At 52.4% G+C, this 25,274-nt stretch overlaps 1 protein-coding gene across 1 annotated transcript in view; it reads right to left on the reverse strand.

The window, feature by feature from the left end:
* Positions 1-13,370, reverse strand: part of NOS2 (nitric oxide synthase 2) — a 32,842-nt gene extending 19,472 nt beyond the window's left edge. The window contains 10 exon segments of the mRNA XM_045983750.1: positions 1-102; positions 195-369; positions 1,737-1,876; positions 1,975-2,116; positions 3,025-3,116; positions 3,853-4,015; positions 7,379-7,527; positions 8,996-9,118; positions 9,897-9,981; positions 13,236-13,370. Of these exon segments, the coding sequence (XP_045839706.1) occupies positions 1-102; positions 195-369; positions 1,737-1,876; positions 1,975-2,116; positions 3,025-3,116; positions 3,853-4,015; positions 7,379-7,527; positions 8,996-9,118; positions 9,897-9,981; positions 13,236-13,342 (1,278 nt within the window). The 5' untranslated portion in view covers positions 13,343-13,370.
* Positions 13,371-25,274: the final 11,904 nt, after the last annotated feature.

The following is a 25,274-nucleotide window of genomic DNA, read 5'->3' on the forward strand; positions in this document are numbered from 1 at the left end:
CTGGAAACTGTGGAGCACAGCGACATTGATCTCAATGACAGCCCGGTCTTTCCAGAGTGAGGCCAGCTTGTGTGTTTCCAGGCCCATCCTTCTGCCCACTTCCTGCAGAGGCAGTGATGGGGTGAGTTGGTCCTTGAGAGCCCCCCCAGACAGACCCACACCTGCAGCCGGCCCCGTCAGACGGGCCCTATTACCTCTAGAATGTTGTAGCGCTGAACGTCACAGAAGTCCCGGACCCCGATCTCCGTGCCCATGTACCAGCCGTTGAAGGGGCACCCTGGGAACTCAAGGCCACCCACTTCAAGGAGCATGTTGGCCACTGCGGGCAGGGCGTACCACTTCAGCTGCAGCTCACGGAACCACTCATACCTGGCAGGGAGGCAGAGTCAGTGCTCAACGGGACCTGTACTATTGCCCACCCTCATCCCCGAACTGACAAAAAGACAAAAAAGGCTTAAGAAAAAGAATCGACCAAGAAAACTTCTTTCCAAATGTTATTCTCTAAATTCACCCAGCCTGGAGAGGTGAACTGGGCACAGTCGGTATCATTCATTAATTATGCATTCATTTACCTGCTCGTTCATGCAAACATACGTTAAGCAACAGGCATGTGACAGATGCTGTACCAAATGCAGAGAACCGAACACAACATAGCAGTCAAGGACTCTAGTGTCAGAAAGCCCAGGTTCAAGTTCTGCCTTACCACTTACCAGCTGTGTGACGTTGGGAAGTGAGTTAGCCTCTCTGAGTCTTAGTAACCCCACCAGTAAAATAGAGATACTAGCATCAAACTCATGGGTTTACTAATAAAGATGACAGTGTCACTCATTTGTAAATTCATTTATTCCAGAAATACTTATAATTGAGCACCACTATGTGCCAGGTATCCTTCAGGTACTAGGGTATATATAGCTGAACAAAAAAGCCAAGATCCCTACTCTGAAGGAGCTTATGGACTAGAGTCTAGACTCTAAACAAGTAAACAGATGAGCACAAAAATAAGGTGATGTAGTAGATGAGAGTATCTGCTCTAAACTGAGTGATAAAGACAGGTTTCTCAGTGGGGGTGACATTCAGGAAATACCTCATTGCCAAGAAGAAATGAATCCTTTACATTTCTGAGGAAAAGACATATCAGGCAGAGGGAATAGCAAGTGCAAAGGCCCTGTGGTGGGAGTGAATTCAGTGTATGCAAGGGACAAAAAGAAGAGTCCAGCTCAATACCTGCTACACAGTGAGTCTCTGTATACGGAAGATGTATACGGAGTCTCTGTATACGGAAAAATACTCTGTATTTTTGTGAGCATGATTGCTGCCCAGAGCAGGGGCTGAACCAGGTGAGCTTCAGAAGTCACTACGGCCTTATACTTTCACCACAGTCAGAAGGGGGCAGTTGAGAGAGTTGGCAGGAAGACAAGAGGGCCAGGATGCTCAGTGTGAGAATGACAGAGCCATTTGAGGGTTTCTCCCCCAAGGTCACTGTTTTCCAAGTTCCTAGGGCCCCATCTGTCAAAGCCCCTGCCTCCCCCTCATCATCAACATATCCGTCTAAGTCTAAGGCCCACGTCCCAGGTGTGGGGTTGCCGCGCAAGTGCCGACAAGGCAAGACTCGAGAGCCAGCCCTTGCGCCACTGCCGGCGGCAGGCTGGGCTTTGGGGGCAAGGAGGGGCCCGAGGCCGGAGATCTCCCCAAGGAAGGGATGGAGCAGGCACACCCCAACAGCTCTGCCTGCTTACCTGGGATGTTCCATGGGCACCTCGAGCACAAGGTCGGGCGGGATTTCAAAGAACTCAGGGTCACGGCCATCCGCCTGCAGCACCAGAGGTACCACGTCGAAGCGGCCATACTTGGGCTGCCAGCCCAGGTCGATGCACAGCTGGGGGCAAGACGGGCCCAAATGAGTCCACTGGCCCAAATGAGGCCCCTTGACCCCTCTGGCTCCCCTCTGTCAGCCACCAAGGCTAGATCCCGTACCTGGGTGAACTCCACGCTGGCGGGGTCCCCCAGGATGGTGCCGTCAGGCATCTGGTAGCCCGCATACCGGATGAGCTGAGCGTTCCAGACCCGGAAGTCATGCTTCCCGTCGCTCCGCTGCGGGAACACGGTGATGGCCGACCTTCCCCAAGACAAGGACAGTGCCGTTGACTCCTTGGCTTTGGCGGGGGCTCCCAGCCAACCTTCCCAGGTCCCCCTCTGCCTCCTGTCTTCCCACTCCCCATCCCTCTTCACCTACGCTAACTGAACAAAACTCTTGCAGCAACACAACACGCCCCTCCCTGGTCTGAGAGCCCCCTTCCTGACATGCCTTCCCTCTCCTTCTTCTGCTTCCGGCGCCTCCCCTTCCTTTAAGACCAATACAGGGGCCACCTCCTCCAGGATATTTGCCATCCCTCAGGTGGGGTCAGCCGTCCCAGCCTTTGCCCTCGCTGCACCTTTCTCTGGTGCAGTCCGGTGAGTGGGACACTTGTCTAGGGTTGGGAACAGGTGCACAGTGGGCTGGGGCAGGGTTCTTGGTCTTAGTCACCTCTGTACTGCCCCATTGCCATGCCTAGTCATGGGTTAGGTCCCCATTATAGGGGCACTGTTTGCCGAACAGGCTGTTCAGTCCACCAGCCTGGACTTCTTTAGCTGAGGGTAGGAGAAGGTAAGGTTAGGAGAGGGGGACGTGTACTGATGAAGAGTGACTCCCAGTCCTACGAAAAATGACACATTGGAGCCTTGAGCTGCAAAACCAAGCTCTCATTCCTTCTAAAAAGCGGGGAGCCTGACCTTGAGCAGTGACGATGTTGCTTCTCAAAGATCCCCCGCCCCCTCCAAATGGTTCCAAGTCAGAAGGAAGTCAAGGGCATGCGCTAGGAAGAGGGGCTAAGCTCACGGAGGCTTGCCCAAGAAGCCTGCATCTTGCTCCTTTCTCTTTCTCCCTGGCTTCTCCTGGAGAAGCCTTCCCTAAACCTGTCTGCATCCTTTGGCTCAGACTCCGGGGCAGGTGGGCCCCAGCTGCAGCCCCGGGAAAGGGAAACTCACCTGATGTTGCCATTGTTGGTGGCATAACGCAGGTGTCTACAGATGTGCTCGAACATTTCCTTGGCAGTGGAACAGCTCCGGGCGTCGAAGACCTGCACACAGCCCACCCAGCCCACACCATCAAGAACCATGAGGACAGAGGTCTGGGGTTGATCAGAAGCAAAGTTATGAGGGAACAGGGGGAGTGGCCCGAACACCCCACCACCACCCAAGCACCAAGCAAAGAAGAACATTCTCTTTTTTCTCTGCATTGACACCTTCCATCTCAGGGCTGCCCTGTCCTGCCTTTCTCCTGCTCTCCTAGGGGAGCCCAGGCAACCCCTCTTGGAAGACCCTATCAAAACCCAAATCCCAAGAAAACCTGACTTTTGGGCATGTGAGTGGGGATTCCCACAGCCCAAGCCTAGTCCCTTTAGAACATCAGCACACTGGGCTCCCAGCATTTTCTTTCAACCCCTGTTTGTTTCACTGGCATTCCTCATCCATTTCCCTGTCCAAGCAATTTCTGTATTATACAGCAACGAAGGATGCCAGGGTAAAGACAGCGTCTCCTGGGAGCCAAGGATTCAAACAGTCCTCTCTTGCAGCACCAGGGTCTCAACAGCTCATTCGGTTTTACGTCTGGGTTTAATGGGAGACCAAAGACCCGCTAGAAATCCTGTCCTGCAATCAGATCCTAGACTTCCAGGGGGAGACTTATGAGTCCCCATTTCATGTTCACCAACGTGAAGAGAGAACCGGGGAGCCCCGCCCAGCTGCTCAGAACCCTGTGCTCAAGGCCTGCCCACCTCCCAGTTTCCACCCCTGCCCGGGCCTAAGGAAGCCCACCTGCAGGTTGGACCACTGGATCCTCCCGATGCAGCGGGGAGCGTTGCGCCAGGCCTGCTTGGCAGCGAAGATGAGCTCATCCCCCGTCAGCTGATAGGTTCCTGTTGTTTCTATCTCCTTTGTTACCGCTTCCACCCTGGCCAGATGTTCCTCTATTTTTGCCCTGGGGGACAGGAAGACAGCAGGAAGATCAACAATGAGATGGCCTTAGATGGGGGGGGGAGGGTTCATTCAATCCACAGAAGCAGGAACTGAGCTGGGCGACCAGGAGGGCAAGATGTCCCTCAGGGAGACCATCCCCCTCTGGGGCCAGCTTCACAGGTGTGGGGACCCTGGAACCTGGGCTCAGAAGGTCCCCAGGCTTGGCTTTAATGCTCTGCTGTCCCTGTCTTGAGATTCATCCTCATTTGGGAACAGGGAGCTGCCATTTTCATTTCTCCACTGGCTCCTGCTGGTTACCCAATGCTCTTGATCCCACTGACACCCTTGTTGTCGGGCGCTTTTACTCCAATCCCGTTCATCTCAGCTTGGCAAGCATCAGCAGAGAGTACAATCCTCGGACACTTGCAAGACTGGAGAAGGACCCATCAAGTCAAGTCACAGTCACGTCCTGCCTCCTGGCCACATCCCGTGGTCCAGAGAAGAGCTATCCCTCCCATGTCGGCTCCCGTGTACCAAGAACTCATTCTGAGCCAGGTACTGGGCGATGCGGCTCACAGTCAGGGTCTCACTGAGTCTGTGAGGGAGGTGATTTTTTGTCCACTTTATAGTCCGGGTAGGAAGGCCCTGCAGGGCAGGTGAAGGACCAGCCCAGGAACGTAAGTGTGATAAAGAGCAGGTAGGGCTCAGGTTCCCATTGCCCTGATGCCAAGCCCCAGTTCTTAACCTTCTACCCTCTGCCCCCGGGGGGATTGCAAGTGCGGAGAGGTTGAGGGACTGCCCACGCTTCTCTGAACAGGGACAGACGCTCAGGACCCAGCCTGCAGGGCCCCAGGGCCGACTCAGGCAGGAGCCCTCCATGGCATGGTCCAACCTCGCAGGCACCCCTTGAATGTACTGTTTCTCAACCTCTGGCCTGCTCAGCCAGCACTTCTGGGGGCGATTTCTAAACTGTTCTAAACTGTTCCCTCTCACCCCTCCCAGGTGGCCAAAATATCCCTCAGGGAGGGATTCAGTCAGAAAGGCTTTAAAACACACACACATACACACACACACACACACACACACACACACATACACACACACACACACACACAGCAACCTTGAGATTTCCAATCAACACCAAAGACCATTTGAAATGGCAACAAACAGAACGATTTAAGGAATGAACTGATTAAGGAGAGAGGACAACTCAGACCAGAATGGCTTTTTCTGTGGATGAAGAGTGTCTGGCAGCTCTTCCTTGATCAAAGAAGAAAGCTCAGAGACAAAACATTTGGCGTTCTTTATCGGCAAGGACACCCCTGGCATCAGGACCTGCTGGTGAGGTTGAGGCGGTCACACTGGGAGCCCTCCTCCCCACACAAAGCTTCTAGCAAGACTCCCCGCTCAGCGTCCAAGCACGGAGAGCGTAGCAATCACCAAATCATGGATACCTTGAGCCCACTCCCTGGTGTTAGTATGTGACTATGTAAGAAAGGGTTCTTTTTTACATTTCCCCCCTATTCCTTTAGAGTTTTGCATTTTACCATTGTTTTCATAGAGTTGCATTTCAGATCCTATGATGCCTATGAGTTCTGAAAAAAAAAGAGTGTAGCTTTTGACATCAGTGATCGGATCTGAACCGAACATTCAGCAAGTTACAGTTTCTAACTATACAGTCCTTCATTCGCTAAAGACCGAACTTGCCAGCTGTCTGTGACTCTGGCTGCTTGTGTGATCGTGGGGATGGACTGCCATTTGTCACTCACACCCCCCCCAGGACCTCTTGACAGGTTCGAGGTACGGACTTGAGACTGAGAAACGGACCTTCTGTCTGTGAGAAACAAGTGGGTTTCTTTGAAACCTCCAGGAGCAACCCAGTGGCTTCCCAGGGCTAATACCCACCCAGGGCCTTCTAAACACCAGCAGGACCTCCCAGGTCCAGCATGAAGTTGGAACCTTCAAGGTCAAACAGCTGGATGCCAGAACCCAGGTTAAAAGCAGGGGCTCTGGTGCCAAATTGCCTGGGTTCACATCCCAGCTGTGGGACTCCGAAACATCTGACTTCAAGCAAATTATTTCCTCCGTGGGCTTTCTTTCCTGTAAAATGGGAATTCCTACATGTGTCTATAAAACGGGGGCGGGGGGGTACTCCTTTCAGAGTTGTGGTGAGCATTGCTTATAAAACACTTACGCAGGGAACAAAACACACTGAGTGCCCAGTGAACGCCAGTGCTGATACAGTGGCCCAGTGAGGCCCATCAGGAGACCTCCTAGACCCTGAGAGGCTCATTGGTCATTGGCAGAGCTGACAGCCCGAGGATCTTGAACCTCCAAGCCACAAAGCACTCCTATAGAGTTTGTGGCTTCTCAGCACATGGCAGCCAACCCCCAATGCGTTACTCAACCCAGCTCTGTAGGTGAGTCACCAAACGAGCTTTTAGAAAACACAGAGCTCTGCTTTGTCCACGACTCTTGAGATCCTGATGTCCTTGGCCCAGTGTACCCTGCATGAGCATTTTGCAAAGTCCTCGGGTGACTCTAGGCACAGCCAGGGTTGAAATCAGAGGCCCTGGAAGATTAGGGCACTTTTCAGAAGCTCAAGGCCCCTTACCCGCCCAGACACTGCAGGATCATAGAAGAGGAGACGTGGTATCACCAGGAGCCACTCTTTCCACCATGGGGTGCGGGTGGTCCCAGGTGCATTTCTGTGATTCATTTCACGCAGTAAAGAGCTGTGTGGCCTACACTGTAAAAACCATACTCTCCTCCCAGCCCATAAAACAGCAAATGCATTCCCTCAGCCATTCTGTCTTACAATCCCATTGTGAATTTTTATACTAAAGTTATAAGTGGGCTTTACATTAATAATCATGTATTCTATGAAACCTAGGAATATAGAACCCCACAGACTTCAGTGCAAAGATATGACTTGCCCTCTCCAGGTCAGATGGCATGGCTTCTAGCTGGGACTGGGCTTCCCTGTTCACCCCTGGTGGAGATTTGACCAGGTGGTCCCAAAAGTCCTTTCTCTCTCTAACATTTCCTATTAAAAGAGTGCGTATCAGCTCATCGTTGATGAGCTCGAAGTTGATGTGCAGAGAGGGTGAACTGCTTCCTCAAGGATCCAGGGCTGGTTATCAGCACAGGATTCAAGGTCAAACAGTTACACTCCTGGCCCACACTTTTAACCATCATTGCTATGCCTCTCTTGCTTACAATTACAAGAACCGACTCTGGGGTCTTTCCCCTTGGAAAACTGTGCTTGAGCCCTGGCTCCCCTGTGACTCTGAAAAGGGAAAGGTCCTGGGGTCATAGAGAAATGACTGGACACAGGAGAGCTTGGGAAAGAGGTCCATAGCGATCCAGCCCAAGTGAGACTTACTCTTTGAAGGAGTCGTAATACTGGTTGACAAATTCAATAGCTTGAGGTAGAAGCTCATCTGGGGGGGTAGGCTTGTCCCTGGGTCCTCTGGTTAAACTTTTGGGGTTCATGATGGCTCCCAGACAAGACTTGGACTTGCAAGCAAGCTCCTAGAAAGAGAGAGGTAGGTGGTGAGGGGGCTGCTTGGCCCCTCAGGAGGGTGTTGACAGGGGTCCTCCCTTCCAGGCCAACTCTCCTGGCCACCTCCCACTCCAGCCTCTCCACTTTCCTGCTGCCCTTCTCCATCCCTGTGGCACCTCCTCCTTGGGGCCCACCAAGCTTTCTCGCCACACATCTCCTTTCCCCTACTGGCTGACTCAAGTAGGTGTAAGCCGGGGTGATTCCTACCACCTTGGGCTCAGTCTCTGGCCCTGCTCCCCAGCCAGACTCAGACCCAGGGCCAAGTCAACAGCTTGATCCCTAGGAATATCTCAACAATCATCTCATTTAGAGAGGCTGATGTGGCTCCTGGGAACACACTTGGTATTCAGCCAAAATGAACCAAAAGGAGAGGATACAAATCCTGAAGTCAGAGGATGGCACAGAAAAAATGCTGGAAGGAAGTACACCCTAATGTTAACTGTGGTAATTTCTGGAAGGTATGGGAAATCTTTCCACTTTCAAGGTCTTGAAATTTTCAATGACTTTTTACTTTACAATCCGAATGCATTCTATAGTTAGAATAAGACACTTAGGAGAAGGAGCCTTGAAGAACACTTACTCCAAATACTCACTAGCTGCTTGAATTCTTCTCCAATGTCCCTATCAAAAAGCACTTGAATCCTTCTAGAGACAGGGAACTCACTATCTCCTGATGTAGCTCAGTCCAGCTTTGGGCAGTTTTTTTTTTTTTTAAGATTTTATTTATTTATTTGACAGAGATCACAAGTAGGCAGAGAGGCAGGCAGAGAAAAGGGGGAAGCAGGCTCCCTGCCGAGCAGAGAGACTGATGCAGGGCTCAATCCCAGGACCCCGAGATCATGACCTGAGCTGAAGGCAGAGGCTTTAACCCATTGAGCCACCCAGGAACCCCTGGGCAGTTCTGTTAGAAAATTCTCCCTGGGGTATGCCCAGGTGGCTCAGTCAGTTAGGCATCTGCCTTCAGCGCAGGTCATGATCCCAGGGTCCTGGGATGGAGCCCAGCGTGGGGCTCCCTGCTCAGTGGGGAGTCTGCCTCTCCCTCTCCCTCTGTTGCACCCCCTGTTTGTGTGCTTGCTCTGTCAAATGAATATATAAAATCTTAAGAAAGAAAGAAAGAAGAGAGAGGAAGGAAGGAAGGAAGGAAGGGAAAATCCTCCCTGTTACTATGTGGTATCTCTACAAAAGACTGAATTTCTTCCTGTGATCCTTTATCCCATCTCCTGGATAATCCAGCATCCATCAGGGGACTACCAGGGGGCTGGCATCATCTACGTCCTGTGATTTGTACAGACCACTGGCCTCTGTCCCCAGCACCCTGTGATCAACCAGATAATTGCCTGGTTTGCCCAGGGGAACATCCATTTGATCTACTAAAGTCCCAGATGGCTTCCCCACCTTGGGACAAGGGTGGTTCTCCCTGAGCCCCGGATTTCTCACCCCTTTGGCCTTGTGGTGGAGTGTGTCTTGGAAAGTCATCCCGCTGCCCCAGTTTTTGATCCTCACATGCCGAGGGCAGGCCGACGGGGGCCCATCCGGCTTGACCAGGGTTTCTGGAGACGTCTAAGAGGGGGAAAACACCAACAATTTAAAAATGCCTTCACCCCGGGGCCCCATGGGTATCCCCTGGGCCCTACTTTGGCTTGGGGTGGGGGCCTATGGGTGAGGACCCGGGTCAGGATGTGGGTCTGTGTCCCTCCTCCTTTCCCGGCAGCCTGGCCATCTGGGCCAGTGCCTGCTAAGAGTTCCAGGTGCCTGGGCTGCGGGCCAGGCTTCTCTCCTCACCCAAGACCCTGCCAAACGCTCCCTCAGTGGAATTGCAACAGGAGGGACTGAGGTTAGATGCGAGGGAGACGACTGTCACAGCCAGTACTGCAGAGAACAGAAACTGGGGCAAGGAAGAATATACCACTGCCTTCCCCGGAGTTATTTAAGAACATGGAAAATATCTTCAGCCATTTCTCTGCCCACTTGTCTGTTACGCTAAGGTCCAGAGCTCTTCGGAAAGATGGACCCTGTGGGCTAGAGGCTGGGACGGGGGCTCAGCTGTGGAGTCTGGAATTACACCAGGGTGTGCCACTGCGGGCGCCAATGAATGGTCGCCTTTCATCCATGCCTGTCGGCCCACACTGGCAAGTGATCCAGGCGCCAGAGCACCATGGGGGCCACTATTCCTGCCCACCAGGGATCGTCCCACTCTCCCAAGGCCCTTCCTCACCCCTACCCGTGCCCCTGCAGGTCCCCACTCACTGCCCAGACCCCAGCCTCCACCAGGCTGCTCAACCTGCGTCTGTCTGGGCGAGGGAGGAAGAGGATTCCCACACCCGTGTGACTCACTGACCTTTACTGTCCCTGTGAGGGACTGGGGGGACTCATTCCGGTGCTTGCCGAGGCTGTGACACTTGGCGTCATCCTGTGTCACTAGACTGTAAAAGGAAACAGCCAGCATGAGATAGGGATATCTACGGGCAGAGAGGGATCTTGGAGCCCCCCACTGCTAAGCCCTCATTTGATGGATGGGGGAACTGAGGCTCAGAGGATGGGAATGAATTTCTCAGCTGCTGGTCAGGAAGAGGAGTGAGGGAGGCAGCTGGTCAGACCCAATCTCCCGGCATCATCAACCTCCCTCCCCTCCTCTTCTCCTGCCTTCCCGCTACAAAGCAGGGAGCTAAGCCAAAGCTGCCTGCCCGAATGGTGACCCACAGAAGCTCTGAGTACCAAGGTGGGATGGCACTGAGTGTCCAGGGAATGGCTCCTTCCCACCCTGTTCTCCCAAGCCAGCAGCACGGCCACTACCCACTTGTCTGGGGGACTTGGGTTTTTTTCTTATGTAAAGCTCCTGATTTATCTGGGTTTATTTATTTATTCTAAGTTGTTATTATGGTAACAAAGTTTTATTTTATGGTAAATGTTAAGCATTTATGGTAAATGTTAAGCATACACACGTAGAAAAAAATGTAATAAATCCCCATGGGCCCTTCACCCAGATTCAACCCCACCCAATTGCCAACCTTGTTTGAACTCTACTCTCCCAGTGTCTGCTATCATTTCAAAGCAAATCTGAGACGTCGTGTCATCCAAAGATGTCTCAGTAAGGGTATCTGGAGGTCAAGGACTCTTTTAAAAAACATGCTGCTTACTTTTCTTCTTTTCTTTTTAAAAGGTTTTATTTATTTGACAGAGAAGAGAGAACACAAGCAGGGGGAGCAGCAGAGGGAGAGGGAGAAGCAGGCTTCCCCCTGAGGAGCCCAGCATGGGGATTGATCCCTGGGATCAAGACCTGAGCCAAAGGCAGACACTTAACCAACTGAGCCACCCAGGGACCCCTTAAAATGACAGATATAAAGAACTCTGGCTGTCCTTGGAAGATGAAAAGGCCCTAGAAGTCTGAAATCACTCAGAAACCACTGTCTCTGGTTTGGAATTCCAGGTTTGTTCTCCTGGCAAATGCTGCAGGGAACAGAAGGCATGTGACCTCTCTGGGCCCCTTACACGTGAGCACCCAAGAGTCGCACCCCATACACGCCTGCTCCTGGGGTGAATCACACTCTGGGGGCACAGGATGAAATCTTATTGTGTTCTGTGTCCTTTTGGCTATTTTCCGGGGTGGGCATGTGTGTGTGCACACGTCCAAGGGGAAAGGCAGTCAGAAAGTATTTTAAGGATCTCTCATTTTCCACTTTTAAAAATTATTATGTCAGAAAGTGAGTGTGTGAATGAGAGAGAGAGAGAGAGAGAGAGAGAGAGAGAGTTCGCACAAGCGGGGGGAGAAACAGGCAGAGGGAGAAGCAGGCTCCCTGCTGAGCAAGGAGCCAGATGCGGGGCTGGATCCCAGGGTCACCACCTGAGCTAAAGGCAGATGCTTAACCCACTGAGTCACCCAGGCGCCCTCTCATTTGCCACTTTATACATATTTGTAATGTGTTGGAATATGAAGAATGAGTATTATTACTTTAATTATTGGGGAAAGTAATGACTGTATATTTCAATTAACATTATATAATTAACTACATACATTAGACAGTAGCACCGCGTGATTTACAGCTATGAAGAGAGACTGTCTCTTTAAGAGAACGTAAGTATGTATCAGAAAGCAACTTCTACCTGAATGGAGTGATTGATTCAACAACCTTATAAAGGGCCTTCCATGCCACCCACTACCACCAAGCCGCTGGTCCGAACTGGGGGCCCCATCAGAAAAAAAAAATCCAAAATAAGGTCATCTGTACAGTCAGAACAGGAAAGCCACGGCTGAGCGATCGTCACCAGGCTCCTTAAATCAGAAGACGCTTTGAGGTTGGGGTCCTCAATGAGGCAATGCCTCCCTGCTCTTCTCGATCTTTTGCCATCATCCCTCACCCCCATCTCCCCCCTGCTCGTTCTTGCTTCCTTCTACTTACTGTGGCCACAGGACTGGAGAATTTGAGAAGTGTACTGGTCCACAGTAATGTTTGATGGGGAAACGCTCTCTTTCTACACTTCACATAACTATTGCTCCCAAATATCGAAAAGCTACCAAAAATCCATAGTCTGCCTGATCGCACTGCCTATAGCTGCATAATTTAAGTTGTGCCCAGCTTCTCCACTACTATAAATAATGCCTCAAACTGTGTATATGGTCTGATGCTCAGTGTGTTTGTGTGTGCGTGTGTGCGCGCGCACGCCCAAGCATAGAAAAACACCTGGGGGAGATACCAGTAAATATTAATTAACAGTGACTACCATTAAATGATGACAGCATCGATCTGAATTTTCCTTTATGTTTCTGCATTTTCCAACTTTAACTATGACCATGCATTCCTTCATAACTAGGAATCTTTTTTTTTTTTTAATTTGAAAAACGAATAAACAAAGCTATGCCGAGTCACCGTCCTCCCCCTCCCCCCAAGGTAGCCAATTTCTCTGGGCTTGCTGTTGGGAGACCGGGTAGCTGGAAACCAGGTGAGCGTACAAAGGATCTGAGTACTTGTAGCCCAATTACTGCGCAGTCTATCCACGTGCTCCTGCAATTTGGTTAAACCCACAGCTATGCTCAGCCCTGTTAGATCCTTCGAGGGAGCCACGGACTCTTAAGAATCTGCCATCAGCAGGAATGCCGGAGCGTGGTGCTTAGACGCAGCAACTATTTGCAAGTCTCCGAGTGACTGAGGATGGTTAAGGATGGACTGCCTTGTGTGGCTCGTCTGGGGTAACGGGGGTCCTAACTTCCCTTGCAGTTTCCACTCCTGACCACCGCCACTGCATACACGGGGTCGGGGGTGGGGGCTCTCTGGGAAATGGGTCTAATTCGTAAAACAAGAACCTCTTTGCTCTCTTCATCCTAACTGTCCTAAAGCGTGCAGCAGTCCCAGTGCTGAAACATCCAGAAAGTTCCCAAACGCTGAAACATCCCCAGTTCCTACTCCTGCCCGCGTAGACGCCTCCCCGGGGAGCGCGCGGAGCTTCCCTGGGTCGTTTGTGGCTACTGAAATGCAACCTCCAAAGCGTTCTAAACGAGGAAAACACTTGATTGAAGTAAATCCGCATCGGAATCTTAACGGGGGCGAGCATTCCAACCCTCAAACTTGGACGGAAACCCGAGGCACGTAGCGGGTCTGGGCCGCGCGCCCGGGTTCGAGCCTGGTCCCGGCGCGGAGCCGCCCGCCACCCTCCCTGGGCGGACCCGGCCCGGCGGGAGTACCTGGCTCGGCGGGGCCCGCAGGCGGGCTGCGGCCGCAGGATCCGGCGAAGGAGCCGGCAGAGCCGGGGCCGGGCGGCCTCGCACGCAGCGCCCAGCCCCTCGCGCATGGCGGCCCCCGCATGGGCGCAGCTCCCAGAGCGCCTCGCCCCGAGTCCCTCGGGCTCCTTTATCGCCGCGGGACCCCGCAGCCCCCGCCCCGGGGCGGAGCGAGCCGGGGGCTGGGGGCGGGGGTGCGGCCACTCCCGGCTTTACCCTGCGCTTGGCCCCGGGCCCGGATAGTCGGCCCGCGCCTCCGCTTTCCTGGCTGTGCCCCCCCCCCCCCCCCACGGCCCACTACACCCCTCGGCGTCCGCAAGGAGGTCGGCGTTCAGGACGTCCCTGGCCTCTCTGGGCCAAGATCACGGGCCTGCGCGGCCAGCCTTGGCTTTCTTCATCCCTCGTGAAACAACAGCAGGGTTTATCGTAATGATTCCCACTCCATGGCGCTTCGAGTTTAGAAAGCAAACTTTCCTGTTATCTCATCCATCCCTTACGAATTCCAGTCCAAAAGGCAGTTCTGTATTGTTTCCTCCTGATTGAGAAGGCAGCTGGGGGCCCAGAGAGGTTAAGGATCTTGCCTGAGACCACACAGCAGCACCCCAGGCCACAGCTCAAGCTCTCTTATCTCACAGGGCTGCCCCAAGAGCGTGCTATTTCTCTTCTGAGTGTTCTATGTGATTCCAGGAAGGCAGCCAAAGGAAGCGCTGCTGCTGCTGACGTTTAGTGCGAGGCATTGTGGGCTGCTGGTGGTGGTGAACCCCTCCTGGGTCCTGGTCTAGCTACCTACAAGGAGCGGTTCCTCCTGACCTTACTCCACCGGTGAGGCGTTCGCAACACTTCTAGGGTCCAGGATAACTTCTAGGTCTAGGATAACTAGACCTAGTTAGGTCTAGGATAACTTCTAGGGTCCAGGCAAGGACAGAACAGCAGCCCTCAACCTCAAAGTACGGGGAACCTCCTGCAAGGACTCCACTATATTTAATCCCAAACCCAAATTAAAATGGAATGAAAGAGGCAGTTGCAGCCCAGCTAGCAACACTTCGCTCAGCTTTGCTCCGGATGCCATGTATCTTCACCTGGCTGTTCCCACAGTTGCCTTTGTCTCTAAAACACACACCCACCCCATGCTCACTCCCTAATCATTTGTTTACATAAAATAGAGAATCATGAATCCCATCTAATAGGTTCTTGGTCTTATTACATCTGAACAGATTTGAAAATTCCTTTTTAAAAAAATATATTAATTTTGCCTTCAGGATAAAATCCCCTTTGTACTGCTACTTCCTCTTCCAGGAACATCCTTCCCAGCCCAGCCCACCCCACCCCCTCACTGTGTGATCACAGTCCAGCTGGGCCTCTCTGGTCCCCAAGGCCTTCTCCCACCTGACTCCTCCCCACACTACTGCCAGGCCAGGCCCCCTGTGGTATCCACAGAAGAGATTCTGGGGCGCCTCAGTGGCTCAGTGAGTTGAAGCCTCTGCCTTCGGCTCAGGTCATCAGCATCAGGCTTTCTGCTCAGCGGGGAGCCTGCTTCCTGCTCTCTCTCTCTCTCTGCCTGCCTCTCTGCCTACTTGTGATCTCTGTCTGTCAAATAAACAAATAAAATCTTAAAAAAAAAAGAGAGAGATTCTGGGGCACCCACACTGTCCTCTAACCTCGTGTCTATCTGTCGCCAGCCCCTCTGTACCAATGTAGAAAGTTCTTTTAACATCCCATTCTGTCTATACTCCTGCTGGAAGCAGAGGAAGGCAGCCTTTCCCACATCCATCCCCTCCCTGACAGCAGGAACTCTGTCTCTTTTCTTGGTTCCCTTCCTCAGCCCTTAGTAGGCCCTCCGGGAGAGCCTGCTGAGCATAGAGGTTACAATTTTGGACTTGGTTCAAACCTCAGCTCTACCACTCCCCGGATGCCCACCTTGAGTAAGTAAGTCACTCAACCTTGTAAAGTAAGGATAATAATAGTTCCTGCCTCAACACCAACACCGTAATAAGGACTTTATAGGCCTTGTTATTTTTAGCTGCTGTGTATGCTGTTAGTAAATGACTCAGCTTATTGTTTGTTTAATTGCTAAACAGAAGGGCTCACAGCCATCTCCAAAAGCCCCTGCACCCTGCCAGGTAAGTAGCCCTCGGCGAGTGATTGTTCCTGGACTGGGACATGCCCAGGACCACGAAGTGGCAGCTCGGTGTAGTGGTTAGGAGCCAGAATGCTGGGTTTGGCTCCTGGCTCTGTCATTTGCCAACTGTGAGATCCAGAAAATTACTTAAATCTTCTAGACTCCAGTCCTCCTGGCTATCGTAAGAGGATAACAAAAACTCCTTCCTCATGATCTGTTTGGAGGGATAAATGAATTAATGTGCACTATTTTCTCTCCATCGCCTCTAATACCTGCGTGAGTCCTCCCCCCAGCTCCCCCCAGCTTAAGAAGATAAATCAGCTGTTTGCCTCAAGTCAACCTACAGCTCAGATTGCCTGAATGGTCCAAAACTACAAGTCAGGAATCAATGTCAGCGCTATCAGGAGTGTGGAATTCAGGGCCAAAGGCTGTAAACCACACTGCAGGGGCTAGGAAAGGGGAGGGGGGATCAGGGTGATCTCAAAAGTTGGGGGGGTGGGTTGAGTGGGTCTGGATGAGTGGAGGTAAGAATGTGCTGTGTGTTCGGGCACTGGGGAATTGGGCAGGTGGGATGGGCTCCCCGTCTGGGAGGGGTGATCCTACAGAATGCCACGGTCAAGCCTTAGTGTGGTGACAGGCCATGGGGAGCCACTGTGGACTCTAGAGCAGGAGCAGGGCTTGCTAGAAGTCAAGTTGGAGTAAGAGAGGTCAGAGCCCGCGGGAAGGGCTGCAGCCAGGAGGTGAAGAGAAGGAAAGGACACATGAGTTGGTGACCTCCTGAGACCCTGGGAGGAGTGATGACGCTGCTGTGAGTCTGCAGCATTTGTCTGAAGTGCCAGAAGGACACCTAGAGGCTCTCCAACCCTGCCCTCTCGCTTCTTGGTCTCTTGGCCACCACAGCACAGAATGCCTGGTTTCCAACACGCCGTCCTTCAGTTCCAGCCACACCCGAAATGGGGACTGCCTTGCTCAAGAATCTGCCGTGGCTCCCTGCCTGGTCTCTCCTATGGAGGCCCCCAAGCACAGTCACGCTTGCTTCTGTCTCTGAGTCTTTGCCCCGCCCTCTTCCTGGAATGTCTTTGCTACTTGTCTTCACGCCTCCCACCCCCAACATTCTACCCTCTCTTCAAGTCCACGGAGCCCATCTCACTTCTGAGAAGCCCTGAGAGGGGACCCTCTTCCACGTTGCTCAGCCTCGCCCCAGTTGAGCTCAGCGAGATCAGGGACAGCTGCGACCAATGCCATTTATCGAGCATTTCCTCTCTGCGAGGCAAAGTTGTTTCCATGTGAATACTCATTTATCTCTTGCCATGACCCCGAGAAAGAGGCATTCCTACCCCCTTCTTGCAGACGAGGAAACCGAGGCTCGGTGGCTAGGGGACTTGCCAAAGGTCACAGGGCTAATAAGTGGCAAAGCCACCCGCTTATCTCCAAGCCTGAGCTCTTAACCTTGCTGCTTTTCTGGCAGGTGTGCTCAGGGTGGCCCTACTACCCACGGGAGTCCACGGGAAAGCTTCTCTGGGGCTGTGGGGCTGGCGGGCAGTCCTGTGCGGACTGGAGCTTTGTTCTGATTCATAGGATCATGTTATTGCCGATTAATTGGGGGTGGGGTGGGGGCATGGGTGAGAAATCAATGACCAATCATGTGACCCAAGGGAAGTCACTCCCCTCTTAGAGCTTCTATTTCCACGTGTGTAAAATGAGACAATAACTCGCACTTCACAGAGCCGCTGTAGGCATCAGGTTAGAAGCAATGTGGTCAAATGCCCCGTACAATCTCGGCACGGAGTTACTCAGTAACTCAGGGCAGCCGGTCAACGACAAGGGACCGTACTGAGTTACACTATGTATGGGCAACTCTGCTGAGGACACTCTATGCACACTCTCGTTTCATCCTCAACATGCTGTGCGAAGGGTCCCGTGGTGCTCCTCATGTGTCTGAGCATCAGAGGGGTTAACTGGCCTGAGGTCACACAGCTAGTGAGAGACAGCCCAGGGCCAGCTCGTACAGCCCAGCACAAGCCTTGCCTAACATCCTGGTACTCTACACCAGATTGATATTCACATTATCGAACCATTTGTGAGGCATACACACCAGTGAATCAGAACGAACGCCAGCCAGGCCGCCCTGGTTCTAACCACTGAGCGCCACTGCCTCCCATTCTCAAGTCAGATATTCCGTATTCCCTTCCTATCCTCCCTCCCCCGCAACACACACACAACAAGACTCCAGAATCCTTGAGGGGCAAGACTCTGCCATGTCCCTTCCTTCCCCACATCGTGTCAGGTGCAATGAGGTATCCACGAAACAATGGCTGCACTAAATTCCAAGGGACATCCAAGAAGTCACTCATGAGAATGGAACTCCAGTGAGAAGCCAGAGGCAGGGAGAGGAATTCTGAGTGGGCGGTGCAGAGCAGGGAATGGGAGCCCCAAGGGGGGTGGTGGACAAGCAGCAGGAGGCAGAAGGCCAAAGCTTACCTGGAGGGGGTCCGGCTGGCTTTCCCCACATTGTTGTTGATGTCAGTTTCCTCGGTCAAGTTGAACCGGTAGGATTTGGCCTTGAACAGAAACTGCCAGGGACAGGCCATTTCTATGGCTTTGCAAAGCTGGCCACTTGTCTGGATTTAAACTCTGAGGTTCTTCACTGTGGGGCTGACCAAAGGGAAGGAGATGGATCAGAAGGTGGGGAAGAGTTTGCAGAAGCGAGCCTCCTCCATATCAGTAGTTTACTCCAGAATCAGTACAAAAGCTGATATACACAGTCTTACGCACCCACTTCATCCCCGCTTACAACCTCTACTCCTATCTGGAGGTTGGATTTGGGGGTCCATGGACATAGTTTTTAATTCCACAAAGCCACATAACAATCTAAAGGAAAGACACTGAACCCCATAGCTGAATGAGGACAAAGCACGTACCCTGCGAGCCTCCTTAAGGAGACCTGCTGCCCCCCTCCTCAACCCCGGGTAATTGGAGAGGAGCCCACTTGCGTTGAATTGTGGATGTTTTTTGCCTGGTCCTGCAAGGTCATTCCCAGCAGTCTAATTAGCAACTGTCATGTTACACCTGTCATTGGAGAGGGCACTCAAGTTGTAGCTGACTTTCTTTTAAGATTTTACAACTGTTGTCCACCATTCCGTCTGTTGCCTTTTTAATCCGGGGGGGGGGGCGGTGGGGGTGAGAAGGGTATTTGTTTGTGAGATTGTTTGTGGAATTGTTTGTGAAAAAATGCACTCAACTCTCAACGTTTGAGACCATCTTCTTTAAACAAGGCGGAAAAAGGGACATCAAAGTAGAGGCCCAGGCTGGTTTGGGCTTGCCCCCAGCATGCCTCCCCAATGGCAAAACCCTCTGCCCTGGGAGGCAGTGTGTGATGTGGCCCATAGAAGAATCTTAGAGGCCCCCCAAACCTGGGTTCAAGTCCTGACTCTACTAGTTACATGACGGATCGACTTACTTATCTGAGACTCATTCCTTCATCCGTAAAATGGACTTAATAATATTCACCTTCACAGAATTTGTTTGCCAGGAGAGGTGTCCCTTATAAGGATAATCCGGATAAAAATTCTTAGTGGATTCTTCCCCGCTCTCCAATCTGAATTTTCCAAAAAGGTTTTCCTTGCAATGTAGCAAAGTTTGCAGGAAAGATATCTGACCCAGATGCTCTTTTCAAATGGCCCAACCTCCCATGGGCATTTCTCAGACTTTCCGCCCGTTTATCTCTGCAGGCAGAAAATTCCCATGGCTTTCAGGGCCTTCCCAAACAGGAAGAAGCAAAACCCTCTCGAAACAGAAGCTTCCCCAGAAATGAAGACAACTTACCCCGCAGTTGACTGCTCTGTCTCTACCAGAGGATGGACAAGCACACGGGGGAGACTTGGACTTGACGCCTTTGGAACCACCTCCAAGCCGGTCCTCTCACCAATGGTGGCTGAGAGGTCTCAGACCAGCGATGCTGAGTCCTCTGAGGCCAGAGAGTACCAGACTCAACTGACGACAAAGTTATGAGCACACCGGCAGCTCAGATGTATTTATACCCACCCCGTGTCATCCAGGGAGCCGTTTTTGCATAAAGGTCCCTTTTTGTTGTTTCCAAAGGGAGTGTCCCCGGCTGGGTGTACAGTTAGCTAATTTATGACTGGGGCTCCTGGCCTGTGGATGACTTGATCCCACAGTTACATCACTCTGTGCGGGGCATCCTCGGTAAACCCACTGCTTCCTGGTCTCAGGTTCATGGCAGCAGCTTGTCCGGGGGGCCAGAGGGGGGGGGTGGGGGTCTGATACAGGAGTCATCATGGAGCCGGGTTTCATTTAGCTAAGCCACATTCTCCTGGCTTTCAGCATCTGGGTCCTCTTTTCCCTCAGCAGGGAATTATCTGGTTAATTCCTGTTCAGCCTCTCAGTTTTCCAGTTGGTGGCAGGAGTCCAGGAAGCTGGGGAGTACTGACAGCATGGAACATGCTGGAAAATGCCCAGGTTACAGAAATCTGGTGGGGCTGGGTGATGCCAGTGTTCCAGTCGGGTCCTGAAATATTCAGCTTGTGGTTTGGGGAGGGGAGGGAAAGCTGCTGGCAAAGGCACGCCGCTCAGATGTTGGTGTCGCTGATGTCTCACCCTTCAGCTACGGGAGGACGGCAGGTAGAATCAATTCTTTTATAATTTATTCTATGGAAAATTATCCTTTCTTATAATTCCACTTATTAAAGTACTTCAAATACAGTATTCCTGCATGGTATGAATCGTTCACCGTGATCTCACCTTCCTAACATGTCACTGTTGCCAGCCGGCCATCTCCTTCCTGCCCATCCCAACTTAAATGCAGCATTATAATGGACCGAATTTGTGGAAGATAAACTGAGTCACAACAAAGACATGAAGAGAAGCTCAAAGATCTTTGTTGAATGAATGAATGAATGAATGAGTGAGTGAATGGAAAATAGGACTAGACTGCAGTGAGTTTCAGCATATCAAAGTCTTCTTTCTTTCACGCTTTAGCTGGTTCTATTCAGGGAAACCAGTCTGCTTGAGGAAAGACCCTAAGTCCTTGGGCTCAAGGAATGCAAAGCTTAGAGAGAATGATGGATAATTCTGGTACAGTGTGATGCCTGCAGTGATAGAGGGATGGCATGGTTGAAGTAGCTGAGTCTCTATTGCTCAGAGAAGGTTTGCAGGGGAGAGGACACCAGGACAGGGTTTTGAAGGATGATTAGGAGTTTGCCCCACTCTAAGCCCTATTCCCTCTAACTGAGGCTCTGAGTGGCCTCTGGCGGTCCTGGTGCAGGGGAAGAGCAGGAGCCATTTGTCCCCTGTTCCTTTGCATCCTGCTCCTGTTACCAGCTTGAGCGTCGAGGCTACCGTGTCACCTCGGGGCCTGCTCTCATCCAACAGGTGCCAGCCCATGTCCTTGGCCCGTGGCAGGGCTTGGGCCAGCAGTCACTCACTGTTCGACCCAAGCAGGGGCTTTGATGAGGTGGCTCTGATGGGTCTGAAAGGTCCTGGGTTCCAGTGACAGCTCCATGACTGAGCAGCTATGTGACCTCAGAAAAGCCACCTCGCCTCTCCAGGCCTGACTTCTCACACCACCAACGCAGCCAAGAGTAACGTGAGGGGATGAGAACCAAGAAAATGCTCTGTGCTAGGGAACAAAAAGGCAGCCAAGCAAAAATCTGTGGGTCAGAGAGTAACAATTTGCCTTTTGACAAAGAGCAAGCAGGTGACCTGACCTCTCCTCCAGAGTGCCCTTCCTCGGAGGGTCAGCATAAATTCCCCCAACATAAATTCCCAGTTCTCTTTCTCTCTGTAACATTGAATTCATTTAATTTTTTTTAAAGATTTTATTTATTTATTTGACAGAGAGAGAGATCACAAGTAGGCAGAGAGAAGGAGGAGGAAGCAGGCTCCCCGCGGAGCAGAGAGCCCGATGCGGGGCTCGATCCCAGGACCCTGAGATCATGACCTGAGCCGAAGGCAGCGGCTTAATCCACTGAGCCACCCAGGCGCCCCTCATTTAATTTTTATCGGGATAAAACTCACCCTGGTGGATGGGGGGATCACCCTTTCCACATTTTCAAGTATACATGTCAGCGGTTTGTAATATATTCATAACGCTTTGTATATGCACCATCACCACTATCCCAATACTCTCTTAGTCCAACAGCAAGGAGGGGAGTCAAAATAGCAGTCAGATTGGTGATGCACAGAGAGGTTAAGAGATTCAGCAGGGTCACACAGTGAGGAGCCTCTGAGCTGAACCACACGGTGGGCCCTGATGCCCACCCCAGAGCTCCCGTCTGCACGTGGGGTCCAGGGCTGGCCCCGGCCTGAAGGTGTCATGGATTTCCCTCTCTGCATATCCGATGGCTTCCAGGGCCTGCCCTTGGCTCTGTTCACCCATCAGGCCACATTCCTGGGCCTCTTCTGATGATGGACGATGCAGGTGAAGGCTGTTGAGGGGAAATCAAAGAGCACCTGAAGGGCAGGTGGGGCCAGGTGGGCCCCGAGGAGGGCGGGGGTGGAGGTCCTGAGGCCCCTGCGGAGAAACGCCCCCCTCCCCTCATTACCAGCACATTGTCTCAGGCACCAGGCCTACAGCAACCAGCACTGGAATTTCTTGGCCTCATCATCCCGGGACTGAGTTCCCATCCACGAAAGTTTGGTCCCGGACCAAGTTGTGGAGCTGGGTCAGCTTCAGCTGGGCCTTGGGAGGCAGCCACCTTGAAGCCCTTTCTACAAAAATAATATTCAGAGAGCACACTTCCTAAGCAAGGTGCTTCCATGCGTCATCTCTTTAATCCAGACCACAGCCCATAGAGGTGGCTGTTATGACTAGTCCCATTTTGTAGATGGAGAAATTGAGGCTGAGCGAAGTTGAGTGATCACATAGGTAGGCAAGTGGTGAGGCTAAAACCCTGGAGTTCCAGCTCGCAGGCCGGGGTCCCCCTCTGCACCTTCTCCAGATGTGAGTCCCTGCAAAGGACAGAACCAGGAAAAACAGAGCTCCAAGGGAGCAAAGCTCCTGCACCACACCCCACTGCCTCTCTTGGCATCCTCTCCCCCCGACACACACCCCCATAAGAGCTCCCAGGATAAGCTTATGGCTACCACAGACTATACAACTATAGCCAGGCCCCAAGCGTTCCACTCATCATCATCTTAGTCAACAGCTCCAACAGTCCTCTACGAAGAAGGTGCTTTCCCCAAGCCTCCCTGACAAGGAAGGAAACAGAAGCACAGAAAGGTTGAGCCACCAGCCCGATGTCACTCAGCTTGTAAAAGGCAGAGCTCAGGCTGGGCCTAGGCCTGAGATCAAGGTCTTGCTGAGTCCAGATGACTCCCTACCTTGTGTGTGCCCCTCTCTACCTGCTCTTGTGGCTGCCTGTGGGCCCACCCCAGGGGCAAGGAGAGCAAGTAGCAGGAAGGGGGTGGGAAACTGAGGGCCAAGGTAAGAACTGAGGATGACCTGGGGTTGAGTGCTCTCCCCGCATAGTGGTGCCTGCTTCCAGCTCTGTGCAATACAAGGCAGGCGCAGGGGCCCCCAGGAAGGGGCGGAGGAGTCCCTGCCGCATGTCCCTGCTTCACAGAAGCCCCAGAGAATCCTCCCAACAGATCTTTGAGGGAGCTACTAGTATCTCTGATTCACAAAGGAAGAATCTGCAGTTCAACGAGGGAAAGTGGCTGGCCTGAGTTACCCGGGGAGGAAGGGGCAGAGCTGGGATTTGAACCCGGAACCGTCAGAAGGCAGGTTCCTCCTATGCCATGTGTTTACGGGCTGCCTTTGGGTAGGACTCAGCACACTGGTGAGCAAAGCTGTGATCCCAAAGACATGGCCCTTGTCCTCCTCTCCCCCAGAATATGTGTAATAATACGGGATGGAGGGCTCCCCCCTCCTTCTCTGTGCCCTAAGCACGACTGGGACAGGAGGACTCTGTCACGCTTATCTCTGAATATTTGTGGCGTATGGTAGGTGGTCCAACATTGACTTGCATGGAGGATTTGTGGTTTGTGTGCACAGTGTCCGACCCAACCTTGTGGCAACCCGGCAATGAAAATGTCATTGCTCCCATTTTACAGGTGGGGCATTGAGGCTCAAAGAGGTGGCCCACTGTCTCAGGGACCATGGATCAAAATTGGGTAGCCAGACTCCGCACTGGGCGTAGAGCCTGCTTAAGAGTCTCTCTCCCTCCGTCTCCGATTGCCCCTCCCCTCCAGGCCCCCAGACAGCCAGAAATGCAGTCCTGCGTCCTCCCTGTGCTGAAGCCAGGGAGCCATCCCTTGGGGGACGCTCCGCTAACCCCAGTACTGCTCAGAGCGCTGGGCTGTGCTGCTCAGATGCTGAGGGTACGGGGCTTCCAGGGGCAATGGGGGTTCAACAGGGCTGTCATCCTTCAGGCGGGAGGGTACCGGAAGGACAAAGGCCTGCGATGGGGTGAGGGGACAGAGGAGGGCATCCCAGGCCAGAGGAAAAGCCTCAACCTCCATTGCTTCTAAGCAAGAGCGGTGATGTCCGTTCCCCCAGTGGAGATCTGTACCTCTCCAGACCCAGCCAATGCCTACCATGTCCAGGAAGCTCCAGCTCCCTGGGACACCAGTAGGAATAAAGCAAGTAGCAGGGTGTCAGCACGTGATTGTCATGGTGAGGAAGAGTTCTTGAAAGGGAGGTCATGTCACCTGCTCTCCAGGCAGCCAGGACGATTTGGAAGCAGCACCCCGCCCCCCGCCCCCAGCTTCAGAGGGACCAGGCTGCCTCAGGCAAGCGCTGGGGATGGTGTTTCTGCAGCCCTGCAACAGTCGGGCTTCCTGTCCCCGTGCTGTGCACATGTGGCTGTGAGGCCAGACTGGACTCTGTCCTGCTCCTGGCTCAGCAAGGTGAACTCGGCCAAGCCCCCAGCCTCAGGTTCTTTGGCTGCAGTGAGAGCTTCTTTGTACGGTTTTTCCTGAGGATAAAATGAGATCCTGTCTTCAAAGTGCCAGGCACCCAAGAGACACGTAGTTCCCTTCCTAGCAGATGGGGAAGCTGAGGCCAAGAGTATCTCATTCCCGAGTCTCACAGCAGTTCATCCTGACTCACACCTTCTTCCAGTCCAGAAGCCTCCCGACCTCCCTTGCTCTCCTCTAGGCCCTTCTCCTCACTCGTCCTCCTCCTCACTGGTTTGCTTGTACCAGCCCCCTTTCAGATGGTAACGTAGCTCCCTTGAGTGTCTTGTAACCTCAGCACTCTGTACACAGTAGGTGCTCAGTAGATGTCCTTGCTGATTATGTTAAAGGCAAGGTCCACATCTGGGTAAACTTGAGTCCAATGACAGGTCTCCGCAGCTGTGGTCAAGGTACCTAAGGCAATCCAGAGGGTGTTCGGGGTGGTACCTGAATAACGCTTTTTTCAGTTAACAGTTTTTATTGATGTGATTACTGTCTGCGACCATTTACTGGTTTTCTACTTGTGGAATATGATAAAAAGTTATTTTAGAAATACATTTTTTCAAAGTTAAAAAAGGAGTCATTTTAAGAAAAAATATTTAAGCAAAGAATAGTATAGATGGTAGGCAGGTGTGACAAGAATGATGAAGGTAGAACACAACTACAAGGAAAATATACAAGAAGGCATGCAAGTTCGACTTCTCAGCAATTGAGAGTGTGTGTGTGTGTGTGTGTGTGTGTGTGTGTGTGTGTGTGTGTGTGTGTGTGCGCGCGCGCGCGGCTCACGGCAAGTCATGTGTCCTAGCATAGCTCTCCGCCCCTCACCTTGAATCTTAAGGCATCAAGTCTCAAACAGGCCCCCAGCCCCAGAGCCCCATGCTATTTGTCGACTGACCACTGGAGGGCGTGAGTCACACCAATTCCAGCCTCTGACTAGGGCGCTGTTACTGTGTACCACCTTGAATGAC

The sequence above is a fragment of the Meles meles genome, chromosome 18 (assembly GCF_922984935.1).
Source record: "Meles meles chromosome 18, mMelMel3.1 paternal haplotype, whole genome shotgun sequence".
Lineage (NCBI taxonomy): Eukaryota > Metazoa > Chordata > Mammalia > Carnivora > Mustelidae > Meles > Meles meles.